Source organism: Giraffa tippelskirchi, chromosome 6, assembly GCF_054371585.1.
Source record: "Giraffa tippelskirchi isolate mGirTip1 chromosome 6, T2T-mGirTip1v1.2.pri, whole genome shotgun sequence".
NCBI classification, from domain to species: Eukaryota; Metazoa; Chordata; class Mammalia; order Artiodactyla; family Giraffidae; genus Giraffa; species Giraffa tippelskirchi.
In genome coordinates, this window is record NC_137280.1 from 76,712,480 (window position 1) to 76,735,436 (window position 22,957).

Genomic DNA, 22,957 nt, shown 5'->3' on the forward strand with positions numbered 1-22,957 from the left:
TTGGCAGGGATGTTTTGAACTGTGCTTCTGGAACTTTAAAGCACATATGAATCACCTAGGGATTTTGTTAAAATATAAACTTTGATTCAGTAGGTCTGGAGTGGGGCCCAGGAGTTTTCATTTCGAATGAATTCCCAGGTGATGTCAATGCTGTTTCTCTGTGGACCACACTTCAAGTAGTAAGACTTTATAGCTTTCTTCATTTCAGGAAAAAGTTGTGGGTCTTATACTTGATGAATTCTCCTATATTTGAAAATGTTTTTCTCTTGACTTCATATGTAAACAGTGAATGGCTTATTTGGGTATGAAATTCCTGAGACACAAATTTTCCCTCTCAAACCTCAGAAGTTTTTTCTCCACAAAGTTTGGCATACAGTGTTGCTTGTAGACCTCTCAGGCTGGCTTTTTTTTTTTTTTGGCTCTTCTTTGGTAGGTAATGTACTTGTTCTGCCTGGCTGCCTATGGAAGGCTTTATTTTTTTCTCTCAAGAGTTTTCCAATGTTGTTTCTATATATCAGTCTCTTTTCTCTTGGCACATGGTGGCCATTTTAATTGTACAGATTTAGATCCTTTTTCATTATAGGAAAAACTTTCTTCTATTATATCATTTACTGTTGGTTCTTGCCTTTTTGTTCTGTCCTTTTTCATGAATGCTAGTTATTTCTGTTCATCTAGTTTTACTCCAGCCACTTTCATCTATTTATTTTCCTGTGTGTTTGAGAATGATTTTCAAGATCCTTGTCACTTGAATTGTTTTTTAATTTATTTTCTAATGATGTTTGGAAATACGCTGTGGTGTATTTGTTACCTTACATTCTTTCCTTCATTTTAAACCTGGTCCTTCTTTGTGTATCTATTGTCTTAATCTTATCTGCATCTTGTCATGTATTCTTTTGTGTCTTTTTTTAGTGTGATATCTGGCTACTTCTTACTTATTCTTCACGGTCATCTTCATTTAGGAAATCTATCTTGACATCTGAGTCTAACTTTGATGTTCCTCTCTTATGCTTCTCATTATTGGCAGGTAAGACTCCTTTTAGGGAAGGGACATTGACTTTACCTCTCTAAGGTCTAACATCTAACATGTGATTAGGACTCAAACATTGTTACTTGACTGGGTAAATAAGTGAATGTGTGCTCACCTATCACTTCATCTCTTTTGTCAATGCTCTTCTTTCTGCCCGAAGCATCCTTTTTCTCCTTTTGTTTGTTAATAAACATAGTTGACCTTGGAAACTCCTTTGAATCTCCATTTCTTCCTTAAAGCATTTGTTGGCAGTTTCTACCATTTTCTAGGTTAGATGCAGTACTTTTGTGCTTCTATAGGATCTTGTGAATACGGTTTTATCAGAGCGTTTATTTTATTGTTTTAAAATTTTTTTAAATAATTGAAACAAAATTTTAGGTTGTATAGATGTGTGTTTCCTCTCTGTGCTGTGCCCCACATTACCACTGGCATGTAGTGGAAATTTAGTATATTTTATTCCATTAATGAATAGATGAATGAATTAATCAATCATGGACTGATTTTAAAAAGCCTTCTTGACTATAGTATGGCTCTAGGGGATAGGTAAGAATGGGTAATTTTGTGAAGAATATTGAAAACTATGTTAAGAGATTATACAATTTTAACAAAAAGATATTTTTAAGTTTTAATTTTTATTTATAATTTTTAAAAAGTTGTATGTATGTATTATTCAGATATTAGACTTCCTGTTTTTCTCTCTGTCCATTTGCCCTACTTTCTGGGAGATTTACCTGAACTTACATTCCAATTCTCTAGGTAGTTTAGTTTTCTCCCTTTCTCTGTTTTTTTTTTTCCCCTGAGATATTTTTTGTTCCTTAATTTGTTAGTTTTTAAAGCAATCTGTCCCTGGTTTTCAGATGCAACATCTCTTTTATCTCTGAGCATATAAATAGAGTTTGGGGAGAGGGGGTTTCTTTCCCTTGCATTGTCTCAATTCTTTTTGAATTACTGTTTTCTGTCTTGTTTATGTCATGATATTTCATGATAAAGACTTTTCTAAGATTTCTGGTGATCCTTGTTGGTTTTTGTTCATATTTAAGGAAAAGAGGTGTGAGCTTAATTTTAAGGCGATGTGGCTGGTCTATCTCATTGCCTGATGATGTTTTTTGGATATTTTTATTTGTGCTGCTCTGATTTCTCAGTCAAGGATCCTCTGATTTCAATATTCTAGGAGACAAGTGGGGCATAAAGTTGGGCCCAAATTGATTTATAGATTTATTTCACTCAAAATTCTTGCAAAGCGTTTTATTTTTGTCAATTAAATAAGATTATTCTAAAATTTATATCAGAAGGTATAAGCCACAGAATACTTAAAACAATTTTGAAAAAAAATAGAGTAAAAGGAACCAGTCCACCTGATATAAGACTTACATAGCCAAAACTGCAGTATTAGTACCTAGATCAATGGGAGAAAATATTTACAAACCATGTATCTGATAAAGGACCAGGATTTATATTAAGAACAAAACAGTCAACAATTAAAACAAAGAATCCAATTAGAAAATGAACAAAAGAGCTGAACAGGTATTTCACTAAAGAGGATACACACGTGGTAAATAGGTACATGAAAATGGGCTTAATATCTCTAGCTGTTAGGGAAATGCAAATTAAAGTCACAATCAGACATTATTACATATGTATCAGAATAGCTTTAAAAAAATTTTTAAATATAAATTTATTTATTTTAATTGGAGGCTAATTAACTTACAATATTGTAGTGGTTTTGCCATACATTGACATGGATCTGCCACGGGTGTACATGTGTTCCCCATGCTGAGCCGCCCCCCCCACCTCCCTCCCCATCCCCTCCCTCTGGGTCATCCCAGTGCACCAGCCCAGAGCACCCTGTCTCATGCATCGAACCTGGACTGGAGATTCGTTTCACATATGATAATATACATGTTTCAATGCCACAGAATAGCTTTTTTAAAAAAATAAAAAATTTGACAACATGAAATGCTGGTAAGAATTCAGATAAACTGGATCACTCCTATACTGGGAGTGAGAATGTAAAACAGTATGGCCACAGGCAGTTTCTTAAAAAATTAAACATGTAACTACTGTACAACCCAGCAGTTGTACACCTAGGCATTTATCCCAGAGAAATGAAGGCTTGTTTTCACACGGAAACATGAATGTTTTTAGCAGCTTTATTCATAATATCCAAAAAAAAAAACCCCAAAACAACAATCCACATGCCCATCAGTGGGTGAATAGGTAAACAAACTATAGTATATCAATACCATGGAATACTACACAGCAATAAAAAGAAATGAACCACTGATAGAATCAGTGACCTGGATGACCATACAGTTATGTATTGTGTTTTTCAAACATCATGAATATTTAATATTTCAAAGTCTCAAGGCTATGAGTATTTTGATAACTAAGAATATACTATACCAACTCAATCTGGAAGGTAAAAAATGTAATCCTGACTTTCTTAGCAACAAAAATTTCACAAAGTACAAAAATGGCAACAGGCCTCTAGATAAAGATATTGGCAGAATTATGATTAAAACATTGCAGTATTAACTAAAATGCATAAACAGAATAATGGTTAGATAGTCTAAACTTGTCTAAAGACTGATGGGTACAGAACCCTTCTCTCTGTACTTCCTTCCCTGCCCCTGCTTCCCCACCACCCAGTGAACTTACTTTTCCTGGAGAGTTTACTCAAGTTTAACAATTCCACTTCCCAAATACAACCATTCCTATGAATTAACAGAAGAAATACTTAAAAGGTGTTACTTTAACTCTACTTTCAACATAGGTTGTATACTTTTATACATCTAGAAAACCTAGATGTTTCAAATAAGGACTTGTTTGTCCACTGTATACACATGTGTGTATTGAATAAACTACACACGTGTAACAATGGTTATATCTGAAAGTGTCTTCTATGAAGGAATATTCTAGCCTAGAACTCTTCATTTCTCCCAATTCCTCCTATTTGCCATGCATCCAACAGTGGGCAGAGTACACTTACATGTTGCACTTAGATGTGATTTACAATTTCCTTTTCAGAAGACAGCCTTTCAATGAATTATAACACAAAGTATACAAAACATTAGTTTACTAACTCCACTTTAATCATACATTGGGCTTCCCTTGTGGCTCAGCTGGTAAAGAATCCGCCTGCAATGTGGAAGACCTGGGTTCAATCCCTGGGTTGGGAAGATCCCCTGGAGAAGGGAAATGCTACCCACTCCAGTATTCCAGCCTGGAGAATTCCATGGATAGTCCATGGGGTCACAAAAAGTCGGACATGGCTGAGCAACTTTCACTTCACTTTATCATACATTGGCAACCTCTTTACTATCTAGAGACTAGCTATTGTAAAACTGGGACCCATCTGTCCAGTACATACATACTATATACAGTCAAGGTAAATGAGATACATGTAACACATAGAGCAATGGATAAGTTGAAAGGTTTCTAGGACACACTAGCGAAACATCTTTGCAATCTTCCCTCCTACCTTCCTCAACCCAATGGACAAGCACAGAGCGTACTAGGTAGAGAGGAGGTTTAACAATCTCATTTACAAAGACAGTATTTCCCATCAGCTTTTAAAAGCTATTTACAAGAAGCATTATTCTACTACCTCTACTTTTAAACACGTTAAGCACTTCTAAATATCTAAAAAACTAGATATTGTCATTTATTAGATCCTTGTAAAAGTAGACTAGACTCTTGTCCGCTATGTACACAGCACAGCTAAATAAACTTTCACCCATCTAAGTCTTGAACAAGACAAGAAATAATAATTATTTGGGGGCTTCCCTAGTAGTTCATCAGGTAAGGAATCCACCTGCAATGCAGGAGACATAGGAGATGTGGGTTTGATCTCTGGGTCAGGAAGATCCTCTGGAGGAGAAAGTGGCAACCCACTCCAGTTTTCTTGCCTGAAAAATCCCATGGACAGAGGAGCCTGGTGGGCTGTAGTCCAAAGAGTCACAAAGAGTCGGACACGACTGAGCATGAGCAGAAGAGAAGACACGTAACAGTGCTTATCATCTAGAAAAGAAAGAAAGAAAGTGAAGTCGCTCAGTCGTGTCCGACTCTTTGTGACCCCGTAGACTGTAGCCCACCAGGTTCCTCCATCCATGGGATTTTCCAGGCAAGAATACTGGAGTGGGTTGCCATTTCCTTCTCCAAGGGATCTTCCCGACCCAGGGATTGAACCGGGTCTCCCGCATTGTAGGCAGACGCTTTACCATCTGAGCCACCAGGGAAGCTTTAGGGTGTCTCTAAATATGACCAGTTTGGCTTGAATGATTCCCTCCCTCACTTCCTCTCTCCACCACCAATCAAGTGGACAAGTACAGGCATGTGTAATGCTTAGAGGCGACTGAACAAATTCATATCCAAAAGTCATTTACAGAAGACAAGCTGGCCTATGAATTTCCACACAATGTGTACAAAATGTGCTAATTTTACTTAAAATGTGCTAATTTTACTTAAAATGTGCTAATTTTTTTACTGACTACTTTGTCTTTCACTGGCAACCTCATTCAGCCCCAGCCTTCAACCAGTGCACAAATACAATGCAGTATTCAAAGAGGTGGTTTGGCCGCCCCCCTCAAACAACAATATTTCACAGGAATTTTAATAAAAAGATGTTTACAAAAGCAGAGACTTTGTTATTATTTAGTCGCTCAGTAGTGTCTAACTTTTTGTGACCCCATGGACTGCAGCATGCCAGGCTTCCCTTTCCTTCACCACCTCTTGGAGTTTGCTCAACCTCATGGCCATTCAGTCGGTAATGCCATCCAACCATCTCATCCTCTGTCATCCCCTTCTCCTCCTGCCTTCAATCTGGAAACTAGGTGTTGCAAAATTAGGACTCATTTGTCCATTATATACACCACCAAGCAAAATGCATATAACATGCAGAAAATGGTTTGGTCTGAATATGTCCAGGTACGAACACACTAGCATATTACCTTTTGCAGTTCTTTCTCTCCCACCTCCTCCAAACTACAGAACAAATACAGACAACAGTATACTTGCTCATGGAGGTGGTTTAACATTCAACACTCCCAAAGACAACATTTCCTATGAATTTGAGCAAAAAGATATTTACAAAATGATATTTTATGACTTCTACATTTAACCTATGTCAGGCACTTCTAAACATCTACATGGACTATATGTTTCAAATAAGGACTTCATTTGTCCACTATATACAGAGCAGTTTTAGAATAAACTGCACACATGAAACAGTTATATTCTGAAAATGTCTTCAAAATACAGGCATTCTAGCCTAAGACCAACCCCCTTCCCATCTCTCCCCCCTCTACCAACCCAGAGGGGAATAAAGCTCAATTTTTCAGAAGACAATCTTCTCTGGAAATTTTCACACAAAATGCACAAAATGTATTAATTTACTAACTCTGTTTCTGTCGTACACTAGCAATCTCTTTAACATTTAGAAAGACTAAATGTCGTAAATTAGGACTCACTTGTCCCTTATATGCACTATATACACAGCAAAGTGAAATAAAATGCACAAACATAAAAAAACACAGTGCTTAGTCTTGCCCCACTATAAACATTCAGGCACAGAACTCTTTGCACTTCCTTCTTCCCTCGCCACCTCCAATCTTCAACTAGTGCATAGATACAATGCAATGTTCAGAGGTGGTTTGGCCACACACACCCCCCCACCCCTAGCCAACAATATTTCAAAGGAATTTTAACATAAAGATGTTTACAAAATGTCTTTTTACTACTTCTAGTTTTAACATATATCAGGACTTCAGAACATTTAGAAAGACTAGATATTGCCAAAAAGTACTTATTGTCGACTATATTTATACAGTAGTGAGGAATAAAATGCACACACAGAACAATGGTTATAATATGGAAATGTCTTCTAAGGATGGCCAGTCTGCCCTAGAACCTGCTTTACTTCCTCAATGTCATCCATTCCATGTCCTCTAACCCACTGGACAAATGTGGACCTTGGGGGCTCCTGAGGTCATTTCTAGAGGTGGTCAAACAACTCCATTTAGAAACTTCATTTCCAGAAGACATGTCTTTTCTATGGTTTTAAAAAAAAAAAAAAAAGGGCATTTACAAGATAGGTGATTTTCTAACTTGACTTTATCATACTTCAGCAACATCTTTGCATCTAGAAGGCCTAGATACAGTTTTCTTTTGAAAGGTTGAGGGGAAAGTTGAGAGCAGCTTTTTCATATTATAGACACAGGCTTTCTATAAATGGACAGTAAATCTTCCCAAAGGGCGATGGGCAGTAACTATTGGCTGCATGCGGTAAGTTATTCCATCATTTCTATTAGTATCTTTCGACATCAAGGTCTTGGTAGAATCACCACCGACTGCCGGAGCGTTAGTTTCTACCCATGACCCACCACAGCTCCGCTCACCTCCTGGGTCGTGAAAGCCTTTGTCAGCCCCCACGTGGTGAGTGGTCACCTCAGGTACCTGATCCGCGTGGGTGCCTGGCAGAGGCTTGGCCTAAGCCCTGCAGCCCTGGGCCAAGAAGCCGGGTGGTTGGTCAGCGAGGCCCGGGCACTGAGCGGCCGCCACCATTAGGCTGCAGGGGTGAGAGTGAGGGTGAGGTTTGCTGTGGCTTCCAGTGGGTGGTGGTAGTGAGAGCTCTGAGGCCCGGCAAGACACAGCCCAAGCTGTCCGAGTGAGTGCGCTCCCAGTTCACCTACCCAGCGGGGTTCCCGGCCCAGCGGCCCCTGGTTCGCCTGCCTGCAGGAGGTCCTGGCCTGGGAGCCCCTAATTCACCTACCCACCAGAGGCCAGAGGACCTGGAGCGCGCTGGGTTGAAGGCTGCCATCCGCTTCTCACCACGCTCCCTGCCGGAACTGTATGTAATATTCTAGAAATGCAAAGATTATAGACATGTAGAACAGATCAGTGCTGTTGCTGCTGCTAAGTCGCTTTAGTCATGTCTGACTCTGTGCGACCCCATAGACGGCAGCCCATCAGGCTCCGCCGTCCCTGGGATTCTCCAGGCAAGAATACTGGAGTGGGTTGCCATTTCCTTCTCCAGTGCATGAAAGGGAAAAGTGAAAGTGAAGTCGCTCAGTCGTGCCCGACTCTTTGCAACCCCATGAACCACAGCACGCCAGGGCTCCCTGTCCATCACCAACTCCCGGAGTTTACCGAAACTCACGTCCATTGAGTTGGTGATGCCATCTAACCATCTCATCCTCTGTTGCCCCCTTTTCCTCTTGCCTTCAATCTTTCCCAACATCAGGGTCTTTTCCAGTGAGCCAGCTCTTTGCATCAGGTGGCCAAAATATTGGAGTTTCAGGTTCAGCATCAGTCCTTCTGATGAATATTCAGGACTGATCTCCTTTAGGATGGACTGGTTGGATCTCCTGGCAGTCCAAGGGACTCTCAAGAGTCTTCTCCAATACCACAGTTCAAAAGCATCAATTCTTTGGCGCTCAGCCTTCTTTATAGTCCAACTCTCACACCCATACATGATTACTGGAAAATCCATTACTACTTCATCTTTCTAAGGCCTCTTAACTTCTCCAGGTTAGACTAAAACAGTAAATACTTGCATTGCAGAACTACTGTTAGATTTAAATGGCATAATCAACAGTGAGGCAGGAATATTGTAAGCTTGATAAACTGGAGTCAATTATTAGTGCTATTACCATTATTATTTAGAACCTAAAAAAGCAAGATTTTAGATGCTGCCTGAGGTACCAGGCCCTTCTTAAGAAGTACTATTGATTTATATTCTTTCTCTAAGGTTATTTGAAAGATTCCCACACAGAAAACTCCCAGAATAGATGTGGACAGTAAAGAAGAGGAGCCTTCAAGCTTCTGGGTAGAGTGAATCTTTTCACTCCTGATCCTGAAGGGAGAACGGCAAGTGGACCTGCCAAGTTAAGACACCGGGACAGCGGAACCAGCTAGGAGGCTAGCGCCATGATTCCCACAAGGAACAACTGGGATCTAATCACTTATACTAGTTGGGGAGGAGGACCTGTACCAGTTCATATGATGTAGAAGAGATTCTCCAAGACTTCGGAAACTTGAGAAAGGATACGTCTTCCATGGCTGAACTTCACTCCTCTCTCTCCACACATACACAATACACACAAAGATCGGCAGAGGTACTCACACGTTCAAAAATCTCTACGGAAGCAGACAGACAGGCTGAGATCAGAGCTTGTCTGACGTTCAACAGCTGTTAACTGTGGCTACCACTACTCTAACTACTCTTCTTCAAATGTATGCGAATTCAGGGACTTCTCTGTTGGTGCAGTGGTTGAGAGTTCACCTTCCAGTGCAGGGTATGCAGGTTCGATCCTTGGTTGGAGAACTAAGATCCCACAGGCCATGGCACATCTAAGCCTGTCTGCTGCAACCAGATAAGCCCGCATGCTGCAAAAAAGACCTGATGCAGCAAAAAATTAAAAAAAAAATTTTTTTTTTTTTTTAACATGAATTTGAATTAACAGTCCCAGAGCTGATTTCAACAACTGTTTCCTCCAGAGGGATCACAAAAAGACCAAGTACTCAGTGAAATTTACGTTCCCACAGGGGCTGCTCCACATGAGTTCTGGGCTGAGGACAGAACTGCATCTTCCCCACCGCACACCCTCCCTGCACCCCATCAAGCTTGCCCCCCACCTCCCTGGCCCAGCCTGGCTTCCCTGTGATCCTTACCTTGGCTTATTCTGAGGCAAAGCCTTAGCATCAACTGCAAACATTTTGGAAACAAAGATAATAACTGGAGCGATATCTTCACTTCTGCATTTCATAAAAGCTAAACAGGAAAGAAAAATGTTACTTTAATAATCTAGGCTTTTCTGAAAACGAGAAGTTTAGAACACGGCATCATCTACATACATAAGCAACCTATAATCTTTTACAACTATAAGAAAAATTCCATTTAGAAAAGAATACGATTGCTAGAAAAATAGTAGAGTGAGAGCAAGAGAACTGGCAGAAAGGAGAAAAGAAAAGCAAAACTGACAGGGTGGGAGAAGAGCTGGAGGAACTCCAGGTAGGAAATGGGCTTAACCACCCACCAGAAGCCCTCATAACTGTTTCCAGTGGAGAAGGGATAGAATTGAGGAATTTTACCAAAGGACAATAGTCAACAAGGTAGCTTATTAATAAAATACATAATCAGTAGTTTTTCCAACCCCTCAGAAAAGTAAGTTAGAAAATAAAACAGACAAAAATATCATGATAACAAAAAAATACCTTAGAAATGAAGATTAAGATGCAATACTATAAAGATATTGATTTTCCCTAAATCTATAAATTTTAACATAATTTCCTAATCAGCATATGGACATTTTTCTTAACTCACATTAAAAAAATATTGGTTAAGGAAAAAAAAAACACTCGTCAGTAATTTTTTAAAATCACCCTACATCAAAATAATTTACACATAAAGAATTCAAGAGTAAAATTCAAATAAGAAAAGAAAGTAAGAATTAAGTATCTATCAGAAGTCTTGCCTGGAGAAGGCAATGGCAACCCACTCCAGTATTCTTGCCTGGAGAATCCCAGGGACAGGGGAGCCTGGTGGGCTGCTGTCTATGGGGTCGCACAGAGTCGGACACGACTGAAGCGACTTAGCAGCAGAAGTCTTGCCAGGGAAAACTTTGAAAGGCTTTGAGGAACAAAGCAACATGCCTTGACTCCAATTTTAACAGGCTCACCCTGGCTGCAGGCAATCAAGAACAGACTCAGGAATACCAGCTGGAAAGCTATTATAATATTTCAAAGGAAGAGTAAACAGGATTTAAAGATGGACTGGAAATAGGGGCATGAAACAAATGCAGAAATTAAGAGCACGCTGTTGTCATGGGAAGCCTAGAGACTGGACAAGATGAGCAGGAGAGTGACTGCAGGTAGAAAACAGATGAGATCCAAATACCAAGCCTTGCCTGGGGCATCCCACAGTTAAAAAGTCAAGGGGATGGAGAAGAATCAGGAAAAAGATCAAGACTAAACAGCCAGCTCTGATGGCAAAGATGTGGCTTGGTTTCTTAGCCTCAAGAGGCTATTAGAAGTTCAATCTGGAGATTCCTTATGAAAAGCTCCAGCAAAAGAGATTTAAAAGAGCCTACATGGTGAACTGCTATTCATGCTGAATCTATAAAAACAATCAGGCCAAGTTTAATGAAACTAAACTTATTCTGCAAACAAATGAGTCTTAAGTTGGCTATCTTGGGTAGAAATGAGAGTGACTTAAGAGAGAAAAAAATTATGTTTCAACAGAAACTATAACACACCCTTGTTGTGGTCCTTTAATGGACCGGAACTTGGGGGTACAGAGTCGACCGATAAGAAAGTGAAAGAAGGAAGAAAAGAGGCTGAGCCGCCTGAAGGGGACAGAGAGAGAGAGAGAGAGAGAGAGAGAGATGAGGAAAGACACGGGGATCAGTGCTCTGATGGAACAAAGGTGTTTATTTAACATATTGTGGGCATATATATACTCTCTTACACGATAGCCCTTTTTAGCAGAGACAGGGATCAAAAATCTAACAAGTCATCCAGAAAGCAAGAGGCTAGAATCATTCTCAAGAGAGGGGGTTGTAAAAGTTACTTTACATATCAGAAGGGAAGAGAGTTGTAAATGGCTGATGTTCACCGTATGGAATTTCCATACGAATGAGATACATGAATTTCTATTATCCCCGAAAGCCGGCTTGCCAGCTCTCTGGCACCTGTGTTCAGGTGCTGTTAAGGAACATAGAATTCATGCAAGACTGAAAACAGCACACAGGAAGCCTCCTGTTAAATGTATCCTGACACACCCTTGGGAATATTAGATTCTAGTTCTGTTACCATCTTTGAGGTTGTGTTTTACTACCTGTAAACTGGGCTGGATCCTGAATTCTTCTGGTTTCCTCAAATATTAGGCTATAACTCTCCAAACTAACATTTCTGCTTTTTCCTCCCACTTTTGATGTGGAAACACAGAGAACCAAAGTTGCTCCTTTCCTGAAGCCCTGCAACTTGAGATAAGTTTAAGAGAGACCACCACACAATAGCCCATTTGGGGGCAATATTTTGGCCCACTGCTGTGTAAGCCACTCAGGAAGTTTACCTGAACATTGGAGGACATCATCAAAGACATTTCAGATTGCAAATGATACTTGACTCTAATATCTAGAAATCTGGACTGGTTGCTCCCTAGGTTCAGAAGCTGGTTTATAATTTGCTCCAACCATGAACCTTTTTGTCTTCACAGAAATGCCTCTTAGAAATACCTGATTGCTTGCACCTTAGAAGCCTAACTTTGCGAGCCCATCTGCATCACCGCTTGCAGAAATGGACTTAAAGATGTCTAGTTAAACCTACTGTCAGGACTAAGAGACTGGCTTAATGAGACACAATCTACCAACTTGGCTTCTGGACCGTGAAACTCCACGAAGAAGGTTCAAAGGCAGAACTGCAGAAGAGCAAACTTCGCCACTCCACAAGGTGTTTCTTTAGCGGAGGGTTAATTTAGGCTGATTGTTTTTAAGGAACAGAGAACTTAGGAAGTTGTTCTTTTTCTGTCCCCTTAGTTGTCTAAAGAATTGAGATAAAGGGCCTGTTCCTGGAACACAACTATAACCAGAAATATCTGCAAAGAGAAGGGGCTGGTGTGGTGGGGAAATCTGGCAAGGCTCAGTGATCAGAGCCCACTCTGTGGCCCAGCAAACACTCTTTGTAACCAGACTTTCACTTTTTCATTTCCCATGGCAAATGCCTTTCTCCCCTTTGAAGTTCTAAACCACTGACAGTATTTAAGGTGAGGGTTTCAGACATTTTAGCAAGTTATTCTGTTTTCCCAGGTCTCTCCCTTGTACATGTTATTAACTTCTGTTTGATTTTTCTCCTGTTTTAATAAAAAAAAATGGGGGGTGGGGGATGGGATAAATAGCCGGGGAGACAAGGAGAAACAGGTGGAAGCCCAGAAGTCAAAGAAGAAAGGGTCTTAAGGAGGAAGGAGGGATTGACTGTGTCAAATGGTAGTGACAATCCTAGTCAGGAGGACTGGGAACAGGCTGAGAGATTTAACAAAGGAGAGTCAACCATGGGTCTGAGAACAGCAGTGATCTGAGGGCAGGGGCCGCAAATCCAACAGAACAGGAGAAAAAGAGGACAGAGTAGTGAGCACAGATGAATTTCATGGAGCCATATGAAGCCGGAAGCTAATAAGGCTTCCTCTCATGGGGCGAGCATGTGCAGGGCTTCAAGAGGGAACACAGACCCTGGAGTCACTGTTCCACAGGCCCTGGAGACACAGTTACCTCAGGAACGCATTCCTGGCTACCTGAGAGGATGGAACAGAGCAGGATGATAAGATTATGAACTGTGATCTGGGCAAAAGGGAGAGGTCTCAGGTCTCCTCACTCCACTGGCAGAGCAAAATGGCTCTGGCGAAACTGAAATGTTAGAAAACAAGAAGCAACTGGAGAAATGTTTGTGAAATTGTTTACCGGGGGAGTTGGCCATTTGGCCATTTAGCAAGATAGCATTCAGCAAATTGGTCTAGAGTAGTCTTGACTTAGGATGACCAAAAATACATTGACTGGCGTGTTCGTCTTTACCTCACCTGCTTTCGGGGCCTGGGTTTCTGGTGGGAGAGAACCAAAAGTCTGTGATCCTGCACACATCAGTTTCTCCACTCTCTCAGCTGTAATGTCGAGGGGACTAGGAAGCTTCTGACACACCATAGCTGAAGTCTGATGTTAAGGACTCAAAAGCCTGAGCAAGTGCTCTTCACCCTGGCAGAGACTCAGACTGTGTATGAAATACTGAAGTAACAACATGTGTCTATACGATGCCTGGGCTGTAAGGCAATACTCCGTAAGTCACATCTTAAAACATGGATACAATCTCAGGGAGTTCATGGACACTCTAGAGCCCAGAAAGGATGCTCATGGTAGATACTCTAACACTGACATCCTATGGAACAAATGAGGAAGGACAACAGAGCTTAGGAGTTTGGCTACCTGTGACCAAGTCCTCAAAATCTTTCATACAGTTTCAGCCTCTATCAACTGACATAAAACCGCCATCAGCCACTAGCTGTGATACAAGCAGGTCCTCCAACAGAGCGAGGTCACCGTAGGGGTCTGTGTTTATTACAGCTCTGTGGTCCACTGTTGGCCCACTCCCCAGACACTGCACCCTCAGCCCACCCCGTGGATACTGCTAAGTACACACAGATCAATGACAAGAAGGTATCAATAGTCTAAATTCCTCTATAAAATTACTTTGGTTGGGACTTCCCTGGAGGTCCAGTCGTTAAGACTTCACCTTCCAACGCAGGGGGTGTGGGTTCAATCCCTGGTCAGGGAGCTAAGATCCCACATGCCTCTCAGCCAAAGAACCAAAATGTAAAACAGACCAAAAGCAATGCTGTAAAAAATTCAATAAAGACGCTAAAATTGGTCCACATAACAAAACTCTTTAAAAAAAAAAAAAAAAAAAAACAAAGAAGATAGTCTAAATTCACCTACAAAATGACTTTAGTTAAGGTAAGCCGCTTAAAATCAAGTCCTTTTGGAATCACTAATTTGAGATGAAGTATCAACAAGGTAAAGAAAATACAGGTTAAAATGAACCAGTGATCCTAACACAAACATCTAAAGTATCTACTTGTACGTAAATCTTAGTCTAAGAGTTTTGATTTTATGGATTAAGAAACAAAAATTCAAACTGTTTTTTAAGAACATTCAGATTCGTATTAATCTTAATTAATATTAATATATTCATTTCTAAAGTATTTAATACAGTTTCATGGTAAAATATTAAATAACTCCAGAAAAAACTTACTCTGAATTGGCATGCATTATTTTCAGAGGACCTCCTGATGGGCAATAACACACTGTTTTTTCTTGTTCTGTCAAATCTATGATTTCATTAACAACCGTTAATATAAAGGATACCAAGAACAGCCTGGGATATGGGCAGCCACTGACTGCAGATAGCAGTGATCTGAACTCTAGGATCTGAATGCCGTGCCTCTCGGGCTCTGATTTTTAATCCTAAAGAAGTCACGATTTTATCAGTTTTTTCTTTGTCCCTATAGTAAACAAGAGATGGGTGGACGGGAGGTGAGGAGAGAGAAAGATCACATAAAGATACAAAGGGGCAGTGAGGAAGAGAAACACATTACATGACACATTTATTCCTAATGCATTGCTGCTGCTACTGCTGCTAAGTCGCTTCAGTCATGTCCGACTCTGTGCGACCCCATAGACGGCAGCCCACCAGGCTCCACCGTCCCTGGGATTCTCCAGGAAAGAATACTGGAGTGGGTTGCCATTTCCTTCTCCAGTGCATGAAAGGGAAAAGTGAAAGTGAAGTCGCTCAGTCGTGTCCGACTCTTAGTGACCCCATGGACCGTAGCCTACCAAGGCTCCTCCATCCATGGGATTTTCCAGGCAAGAGTACTGGAGTGGGGTGCCATTGCCTTCTCCGTCCTAATGCATTACTTGACTATAAAAAAACAAAAATGCTGGAGGGGGGCTCCTGCCATAGGATTAAACTGCTCAACCTTTACTTTTTGCTTCCAGATGAACTTCTCTTGAAAATGTCCCATGAAGCACCATTCCACAATCATCTTAAACACCCTATGTCAACTGGTAAAGTGATTTTATAAATAAATACTAAAACCAAAAATCATCATTCCACCGCTGGAACAACTTGGAAATTTACTAAAGCAAACTTTCTTTTCCACTTGTATAGGGCAAGGTGTTTTCCCTAAGTGACCCCATGAGAGAGCCTCAATATCAAGCAGCTTTTCTACTACATTTACTATCTTACTTTAAACTGAGTTTGTAAAAATCAAAGTCTGATGTTTCTTCCCATCCTTTTATCTCCTTGCCTCAGCACTCTATAAAATATTTCTGTTCTGTCCCTCCCGTCATCCTGTAATTGGGTTACACATACTCCTTTAAATGGTTTCCAAGCTCGGTAATCAAAGCCTCTGTAAAGGCTTTCTTCACTTTCCCAGTCTACCTAGCTTTCGGAAGAGTAACTCGTCAAACTGCAAATTACATTGCCCAGAGATAAACAACTTATAACAGTCTTACTTTTTCAAGGCAGCATCATCCAAACTCCATATATTTTCCAGATCAACTGTACAAATAAAGGTTTCTTTCCTTTTGCCTGTAAAAAAAAAAAAAAAAAGGATGCATGGGTTTAAATTTCTGAATATTTCATCACTATCTAACATATTCATTCTTGATGTGCTTTATTATCGATGCTTCATTTCTACTAGAAAATACTTACTCAACAACAAAGTGGAGGAAAGCAGCTGTATGAATGCTTTAAACAGCCAATAATCCACAGTCAGTTACAACTCACTCTTCTGTTTCCGAACCGTGGACGCCACACATGAAACCACTCAGGGTGTGGGGGGGTGGGGAGGTGGATATATCACTGCAGCTGCCCTCTCACTGCCATCAAAAGAACACACGGTACCCAAGCTGAGAGCTAAAACTCCACTCTAAAATGCCCATGGACTTCGTTCTAAAGTATGTTCTAAAAATATGAACACTGTTCAACTTCAAGGAAGAAGATATTAAAAAAAACAAAACCCCTACTATTTCTATTATCAAACTATACAAAAGCACAGCATAAGCACTTTGAGATGGATACTCTCGTAGATACTAGAGATGGAATATAAACTGAAACCCTCTTTCTCAAGAGCTACTGGTAAGGTATTGGGAAATTAAGGCACTACCTTTGAATGACTGGTTAAAAAAAAAATCGTAAAGGCCTAAAAATGTATGCATCAAGATGCCTATCGCAGCTTTACTTAAAATATCAAAATATTTGAGAAACAGAAATAAAAACTATGTTCGATCTTAGGAGAATGATTACATGAATGATGATGTAACAAGGTGTTTATTACATGACAGGAATTGCTCTTAAGACTTTTCTTGGATATTTCATGTAATTATCATAATCACTCCATGAGATAAATATTACTATCTTCAATTTGCAGAGGAAAGAAACAGACAAATGTCACAGAACTAGAAAGCGGTAGAGCTGAGACTCAAAGAGAATCAGATTCTCAAACTGTGCTCTTTGCTACTTCACTCCACCGGTTCCTTTTTAAATTTTTTTTTTTATTTTTAAAATTTTTACAATGTTGTTAATGCTACTTTCTCCATTCGCCCCCTCTCCCCCTTCCTGTGTCCACAAGTCCATTCTCTACATCTGTGTCTCCATTTCTTCCCTGCAAATAGGTTCATCAATACCATTTTTCTAGATTCCATATATATGCATTAATATACTATATTTTTCTCTTTCTTACTTCACTCTATTAATAGGCTCTAGGTTCACAAACCTCACTAGAACTGACTCAAATTTGTTCTTTTTTATGACTAATAATCCATTGTATAAATGTACCACATCTTTATCCATTCCTCTATTAATGGACTTCTAGGTTGCTTCCACGCCCTGGCTATTGTAAATAGTGCTGCTGTGAACACTGGGGTATCTATGTCTTTTTCATTTATGGTTTTCTCAGGGTATATGCCCAGGAGTGGGTTGCCGGGTCATATGGTAGATCTGTTCCTAGTTTTTTAAGGAATCTACACACTGTACTGTTTATAAAGAACTTTCAATGACAAGGGAAGATGGTCACAATAGGATGTCAAGCGGAAAAGCGGCTACATTGTATAAACAGCATAATCTCAATCAAGGGATAAATGTTATCTAAACAGAATGAAAGAAATGAAAACCATACCATTAGCAGTGTTGGCCTCTGGTATTTTTTTTTCTTTCCTGTAGCTTTATACTAAGGAATAACTTCTAAAAGGAATATACTGCTCTTCAATTTTATAATTATAAAATCCTTAATTTTACATTAAAAAAAAAGTCTTCAAGAAAAGCATCCTTCCTTTGAGGCTAGATGACTCAGCAGCCCTACAAGACCTCCACCGACAGAATGAAGTGCTCCAGGGAGCACCGGGCTCACCCATCAGCAATGCATGGTGACTGGTGTTCAATGAGGAGGCCTCGGCTGAGGCTAGGAATACAGGCCACACAGTGACGTCTACAAGAGACGTCTCTTTAGGAAGGGGACACACAAACACATGATGCAAAATATGTGTCTTCAAGTTCACCGGCCCAGGATCTGGGATTTCTGCTCCTCTTAAATAGGAAAAAACAACAACAACAACAGCAACACACAGTCCTTTGATCCTGATCAAGAACTCTATTTACGCAATATTTGGACATAAGACACATAAGCTTTAGCCAAACATATACAGTAGAAAGTCTCCCATAAACTGAGGCAAATTACAAGTGTGTTACAGTGCAGGTTTTCACAGGGCAAGAATGTGACAACTGATCAACAGGGACAACAGACCACATTACCTGATCTACCTTCATAATCTCCTTAGCCTTCATATTTATATAATAATCTCCTCACAATGTTTTCAAAAGAACTTCCTTTCTGATGCCAGTTTTTTGACTGTAGATTTTGACAAAGTGCTCAATTCTGAAAGAAAAGCAAGTGTTCACGTTATTCACAACAACAGAAATAAGTATGAGTCTAGCTAGCATTTGGGTGTTTCTGTGCCAGGTACTGTTCAACGTGCTCTGAATTCATTTCAACTCTCTTACAAGGTAGGTACTAATTATCTCCCCCTTTCACGGAAAAGCATAATGAAGCACGAGATATCACACAGATAAATAAAGCTGGGATTCAAAGCCAAGCAGTCTCGCCCGTGTTCCTGTCCAACTTTCCCTACATTCATATGAATGAGAATTCATGCTATCAATCCCTTTCTTAATTCTGCAAGCATAAATCAAGAGGGACACTGGCCAAGGAAACAGGCTCCAGCTGTCCACTGCATCTGTGCCAACAATAAACTCTGTTTCACGAAGTAAATAAACCCGACAGCCAGAACCTGCCAAAAAAGGCTCTACAGCATCCGAGATTAAACAGGAAATACATATACACTTACTTAGCTCTCTCCAGCCCTTAGAGAAACCAGTTAGCAGCAGGTCTGCTCTACTGCAAACCCCAGCTAAACGGGAGCAGTCCCCGGACAAATAAGGATGCTGTATATTACACCATCTGCAGTGTCTAGATAAAGGACCCCCCCAAAAAATACTTTCTGCAGGGAACAGTATGTTCCTACACAATCTAAGCTTTAAGTTCAACTCTCAAAGTATCAGCAACTTACAAGATGACACCTTTATTTTCCAAAGCATCCGGGGGTTAACTACAACCAAGTCCAATTGGCTGACATTCTCTTATGATAACGAAAGCCTGGTGGGAGCAATAAGAAGCTGGAGGAGTGGAGGTTGATAATTATGGTTGGAACCAGAAATATGAAGAGCACCAGGCAGCAACTTAGGAGCAAAAAGAGACTACAGAAACTACTGAAGACAAAAACCCAGTGCCCCCTCTCACTGAGAGTCACAGGAGAGAAAAATACCCAATCAGGAAGGAAAATTCATATCACACAGTTATAAGCCATCAACGTTCTGAAAGAGCTGGCCTCAAGGGTCCATCCCGGGCAAAGTAATTCACTATTTAAAGCTTTATTTCCCATTTGATCCAAAAGTTATTAACTTAGTAAAGGTCTTAAAAATTTTTTCTAAAAGTTTAGTTTCTATTATATTCCATTATTTATAACTTTTATGTGTCAACTTTTATATATTTTATATTAATTTATATAAGTTTACAGTGATATTGAAATACAAACTATACACTATATGTAAATAAGTTTATACATTTACATGTTAAACTGTTTCATACAAAACTTTTTATATAAGATTATAAATAAATTTGTATACACAACATGTATATAACGGGGCTTCCCTGGTGGCTAAGATGGTAAAGAATCCGCCTGCAATGCAGGAGACACAGGTTCGATCCTTGGTTTGGGGAGATCCTCTGGAAAAGGGAATGGCAACCCACTCCACTATTCTTGCCTGGAGAATCCCTTGGCCAGAGGAGCCTGGCGGGCTACAGTCCATGGGGTTGCAAAGAGTCGGACATGAGTGCACAGCTAACACTTTTACTTTCATGTATATAACAATGCATAATTTATATATAATTTATTTATGTATGTTGTTGCTTGCTCACTCATAAATTTTTTTCCTAATGAAATTTCCTTCTTTAAAAATCTTTTAAAAAAAAAAAAGTATCCCTTCAACAGGGGGTACAAATACTTACTGTAACTTACTGTTCTGATCAGGCACATTCTATTCATGCTTCTAGGATTTTTTTTTTAATGTTGATTTGTTCTTCCCAGACCTTTATATTTTCTGTTATCCTTTACAGCATGTCAGATATATGTCCTATTTTTAACTCACAAAGTGGTAAACAAACACTTTTGCAAACACTATAACTGCTATAGAATCATAAATTAAAGTAAGACACTTGCCCATCTGCTTATAGGTCACTGTCTTCCACCCTTTTCTAGTCTGTCATTTCTATACACATACCTACACATACAGACACTTATAAATCTTCAAAAATCTTGTTTTTCATCCTTTACTTTCTTTTTCATCCCCTGGTTACCACAAAAGTTGCTTATCAACATCAAACCTTTCTCCACTATTGCTCGGTGCTTTTATTCCTTTATCTTGTCATTAGTTACAATGATAGCTTCTAGCAGGATTTCTCCATTCTTGAGTTCTATTTTAATTCACTTCCTCTACTGAGTAACTTCAAACAGAATTCTCAGAAAAGATCTGCAGAACATGTTTTCCAGGACTTTACTGACCCATCAATCTTTGGCCAATCCTCCTGAATGAGGATGTGGCCACCTGTGAAATTACTGGGCCACATACGCTTTTGAGTCTGAGGTACCCAACGGGCTAATATTAATTGCAGGATTCTAAGATGCTGCGGCATGAAGAACTACTAGGAAGGGCTTTTCATCGTCTTCTCTTTCCTGTCCCTGTTGAATAGGGTTGGGCCTCAGCTCTGTTTACCTTAACCAGAAACAATTAACAGATCGTTGTTGCCACCTACCCCAGCCACTGCGTTGCTTTTTTAGAGCAGATTCTCCTGGAGTAACAACTATTAACAGGACAAATTCAGGCCATATGGCCACTAGTCACACTTCTTAATCCTGTTCCACTACGCAAGAGTTCATAGAAACATTTTCTAAATTCTGAAATGTGCTCATTTCTCACGTTTTGTGACACGTGGAGTTCCCTATTCACTGACATTTTAGAGGAAAATTGGAAGGAGAGGGTCTCCAGTGCTTTCATTTCCAACACCCTTTTCCCATTAGTTAACATGTCAACTAGCTGAGAACAGGCACTAGCAGAGCTTCAAAGATGACATTGTCTAATACAGGGCAATTGATCTATTGACTCAAAGTAAGTTAAAAACGTCCAAAGTTATGAGGGATACTGAAGTTCCCTTGATTTCATTCATTCAAGTCTCTCCCCATTCCTTTTTCCATGATCAACTCCCCCTAATTCGTGAGATTTAGACTAAAATTCACATAATACATTCAATTATTTATGAAAATAAGTACTAGAAAAGGACAAGCCCCCCACCTTGTGGCTCACTAACAAAATGCTTACAAATTAAGAAATCAATAGGTCTGACTCTCTTATATGACTGAATGAATTACTGAACTTTTTAGCTCAAAGAAACTCTTAGACATTATCTTAGACCCACATTATTATTTTTCAAATGAAGAAACTGAGGACCAGAAAGTTGATAAAGGCAAGTCATCAACTACATATGAAAACTACAAATTTTCAGGTTTGTTAACTTCCATTTTCACTACAATCCATTATCTGAATGTATTTAAGTCTGATATGATCTTTATAGTAAACCAAGGAATCTATAATTTATTACAAACTAACACAAAAAAATTACAGTATTATAACTTATTATGCTGCCCCAGGTAAATGTGTTCAGTCAAAATGAAGTTGAAGATTAAGTTCCTGTAAAAAGGGAGATGAGAAATAACCAAGGTTGGTTTCACCTGGTCTCTTATTCCTGATTCTGTTATCCCCACAAACTGTATGAAAGGTTAAGCCCACAACTAAAGTAAATTTCATTATGTCCCACAACTGTTTATCCAAGTCGAAGACATTTTTTCTCAAGGTAAAAAATCCTTTGAATTTTCTGATTCCACGAGTAAGCAATGGTTGTGGTTAGAAATGTGATCAATTACCTAGCACATTCAAAACTGCTATCACTACTACTTGGCCTGAGCATGTACATATCCAGAAGGGCAATGAGAGGAAACAAGGGTCCCAGTATTCCACAGTGAAGATCCCACAGAAGTACCATGGTAAGAAAGCATGAATTTCAGTGCCAGGCAGTCTTTAAATGTAACAACAGCTTTGCCACTCAGTGGCTGGGTAATGTTTAAGAAATCATCACATCATCTTCACTGAAGCATTATTGACAATAGCCAAGGTATGGAAACAACGTAAGTGTCCATTCATGGATGAAAGGATAAAGATGACGTGGTATGCACGTGTGCACACACCCACACACAAATAGTATTCAGCCATAAAAAAGAATGCAAACTTGTCATGTGCAACAACATGGATAGACCTTGAGAGCATTAGGAGATATATCAGATGGAGAAAGATGAACAAATACTGCGTGATCTCACTTACACATGTAGAAGCTTTAAAAAACAAAACCTAAAAAACAAGCATCTTACAGATACAGAGAACAGATTTGTGGTTGATAGAGGCAAGGAGTAGAGGGTTGGCAAAATGGTTGAAGGGGGTCAAAAGGTACAAGCTTCCAGTTATAAAATAACTCATAGGATGCAATGTACATAGCATGGTAAGTAAAGTTAGTAACATTGCATTGTGTAACTGAAAGTTCTTAAGAGTCAAAGTTAAAAATCCTCATCACACACACACACACACTAATTTTCTAACTATGTAGTGTGATGGAAATTAGACTTACTGTAGTGATTATCTATATACAAATATAAACAAATATTTACA

The 22,957-nt window shown here is 39.6% G+C and overlaps 1 protein-coding gene across 2 annotated transcripts in view; it reads right to left on the reverse strand.

The window, feature by feature from the left end:
- Window positions 1–3,165: 3,165 nt before the first annotated feature.
- LOC145509219 (elongation factor-like GTPase 1) overlaps window positions 3,166–22,957 on the reverse strand; it is a 36,118-nt gene continuing 16,326 nt past the window's right edge. The window contains exons 7-12 of one of the 2 annotated variants that reach the window (XM_081497562.1): window positions 16,084–16,159; window positions 14,935–15,071; window positions 13,596–13,718; window positions 9,698–9,797; window positions 7,797–7,886; window positions 3,166–5,047 (exon numbers count right to left, since the gene is read on the reverse strand). In XM_081497562.1, coding sequence (XP_081353688.1) covers window positions 5,044–5,047; window positions 7,797–7,886; window positions 9,698–9,797; window positions 13,596–13,718; window positions 14,935–15,071; window positions 16,084–16,159 — 530 coding nt within the window. In that variant the 3' untranslated portion in view covers window positions 3,166–5,043. Of the gene's footprint in view, window positions 5,048–6,742; window positions 9,426–9,697; window positions 9,798–13,595; window positions 13,719–14,934; window positions 15,072–16,083; window positions 16,160–22,957 lie in introns of those variants that run through there. The other variant, XM_081497563.1, reaches the window with a different exon arrangement.